The sequence below is a fragment of the Chiloscyllium plagiosum genome, chromosome 36 (genome assembly GCF_004010195.1).
Source record: "Chiloscyllium plagiosum isolate BGI_BamShark_2017 chromosome 36, ASM401019v2, whole genome shotgun sequence".
NCBI lineage: Eukaryota > Metazoa > Chordata > Chondrichthyes > Orectolobiformes > Hemiscylliidae > Chiloscyllium > Chiloscyllium plagiosum.
Window position 1 is genome coordinate 759,931 of NC_057745.1, and position 2,726 is coordinate 762,656.

Sequence of the window (2,726 nt, forward strand, 5' to 3'; positions counted from 1 at the left end):
GCATGTGTGTGTGTGTGTGTGTCTGTGTCTGAGTGCATGTGTGTGTGTGTGTACTGTTATGCTCAGTTGGTAGTTTTCTTGCCTCTGAATCACAAATTTCTGGCTTCCGGTCCCTTCTAGGGCTTGAGCAAACCACGTTGTGACAGACACTCTAATGCAGTCCTGAAGAAGCACTGCACTGTTAGAGGAGGCATCTTTCAAACACAGTGAAGGTCCCAATGCCTGCTGGGATTGATGTAAAAAAATCCCATTGCAGGATGTGGAAGAAGAGCAGGTTTTTCTCTGGCCAATTCCTATCCCTCCATCACCAGCTTTAACCACTGAGGATCCGGTCATAGTCACATTGCTCATTGTCATCATAAGAATGTTGGTGCAATATGAGCCTTAGTCTGTGACGCCAACACAACTGGAGTGTGAGGGTGTGAGGTGGAGGGTATGGGGGTGTGCATGTGGCTGTGAGTGGGGGGGATATAGGTATGAGTGAGGCATGTGTGCGTGTGAGAAGGGGGTGTGGAGGTGTGATCTGAGATCTTTCTGACAGGGAGATGGGGAACATTTTGAAGCCAATTGTCAAGCTGCAGGTACTAACCCTTTCCTTGGGATGGTGTATGATGGAGGTAGATCCCAAACTGAATGAGGACAGAATGCAAAATCTCCAGGAATATTCCTGTTGGAAAATAGTGACTGTCTTGTTTAAACCTGCCAGCTCGGGGATTGGGACAGGACCTGGAACACCTCGACTTCAAAATTGTCGTGGAACCAAAAGACACCCCATCCTTCACCGTGATCCTGGTGGCTTCATCACGTCAGGAAAAAGCAGCTTGGACAAGTGACATCAGCCAGGTGAGTAAACTCTCATAAACTCTTCTAGTTCAGAAGATCATCCACCATCTTACCCATATCAACACAATGAGAAACCTCCTCAAATAGACCCCACTCCTCCTGTTCTTTCCGATTTATACGGCACATCTCCATTCAAGTATTTATCCAGTTCTCAATGTTACTCCATAAAGTCATAAGACGTAGGAGCAAATGTAGGTCATTCGACCCATCGAGTTTACTGTGCCATTCAATGAGATCACAGCTGATCTGATAATCCTCAACTCCACTTTCCCACCTTAATCCCATAACCCCTCATTCCCTTATTGAGTAAACTTCTACCTATTTCTGTCTGAAATACACTTAGTGACCCAATGTAGACAACCATAACGAATTCTACAGATCCACGACCCACTTAGAGAAAAAATTCTCCCCTGTTTCAGTTTTAAACAAATAACCCCTTATTCTGAGAAGATGGTTTCTGGTCCTCTCTCACAAACAGGAACAGCTCCTCCTGTAACCTGTCAAGCTTCCTAAGAAACTTGTTTGTTTTAATACAGTCACCTCTCATTCTTCTAAACTCCAATGTGTACTCCCTCATTCCTGTGAGGAAGGACCAGCAGTGATTATTACTAAATGCTGATACTGTCCATGACCTGAGAATAAAGAATAAAAGCCATAATGGCCAATTTTCACTCAGCATCTCCCATCATGAGCTAACGAGATGAACAGTCAGTTGTTCGGTACTGGCTGAGCAAGCGTTTACCGAGCAATGACTCCCTTCTCGCCTTTGTGTTGCCATGGGATCTTGTATATTCACTGAACTCCATTTAGATCAGAAGTCACATGACACCAGGTTACAGTCCAACAGGTATATTTGAAATCACAGGCTTTCAGAGCAGCTGGTGCTGTAACCCGGTGTGTGTGACTTCTGACCTTGTCCACCCCAGTCCAGTCCTGGCACCTCCACAAACATGAACTCAATTTAAACATTTCTGGCGATTTTACACTCCATCATTATTGCACAGAGCAGCAAGGAGATAGAAAATGGGATAACTCCTCCTGAATTAATTTTTAATTTGCTGGGCCTCCTGCTGAGATATTTGTATCATCGATAGTCACAGGTAAGGTGCCAGAAGACTGGAGATTGGCAAACGTGGTGCCACTGTTTAAGAACGGTGATAAGGAAAAGCCAGGGAACTATAGACCAGTGAGCCTGACCTCGGTGGTGGGCAAGTTGTTGGAGGGAATCCTGAGGGACAGGATGTACATGTATTTGGAAAGGCAAGGACTGATTAGGGATAGTCAACACAGCCTAGTCTGTGGGAAATCATGTCTCACAAACTTGATTAGTTTTTTGAAAAAGTAACAAAGAGGATTGATGAGGGCAGAGCGGTAGATGTGATCTATATGGACTTCATTCTAGATCAGTGGTGCTGGAAGAGCACAGCAATTCAGGCAGCATCCGAGGACAGGCAAAATCGACGTTTCGGGCAAAAGCCCTTCATCAGGCTTTTGCCCGAAACGTCGATTTTGCCTGTCCTCGGATGCTGCCTGAATTGCTGTGCTCTTCCAGCACCACTGATCTAGAATCTGGTTTCCAGCATCTGCAGTCATTGTTTTTACCTCTATATGGACTTCAGTAAGGCGTTCGACAAGGTTTCTCATGGGAGAGCATAAGAGGTACAGTTAGCAAGTTTGCAGAGGACACCAAAATTGGAGGGGTAGTGGACAGCAAAGAGGGTTACCTCAGATTACAACAGGATCTTGATCAAATGGACCAATGGGCTGAGAAGTGGCAGATGGAGTTTAACTCAGATAAATGCAAGGTGCTGCATTTTGGGAAAGCAAATCTTAGCAAGACTTATACACTTAATGGTAAGGTCCTAGGGAGTGTTGCTGAACAA

At 45.1% G+C, this 2,726-nt stretch overlaps 1 protein-coding gene across 2 annotated transcripts in view; it reads left to right on the top strand.

Annotated features, from left to right (window-relative positions):
- The window catches only part of rasgrf1 (Ras protein specific guanine nucleotide releasing factor 1), a 91,946-nt gene that overhangs the window by 62,187 nt on the left and 27,033 nt on the right, over window positions 1-2,726 (top strand). For both annotated transcript variants that reach the window (XM_043677099.1, XM_043677100.1), the window contains exon 12: window positions 707-843. In XM_043677099.1, the coding sequence (XP_043533034.1) occupies window positions 707-843 (137 nt within the window). The remainder of the gene's footprint in view (window positions 1-706; window positions 844-2,726) is intronic.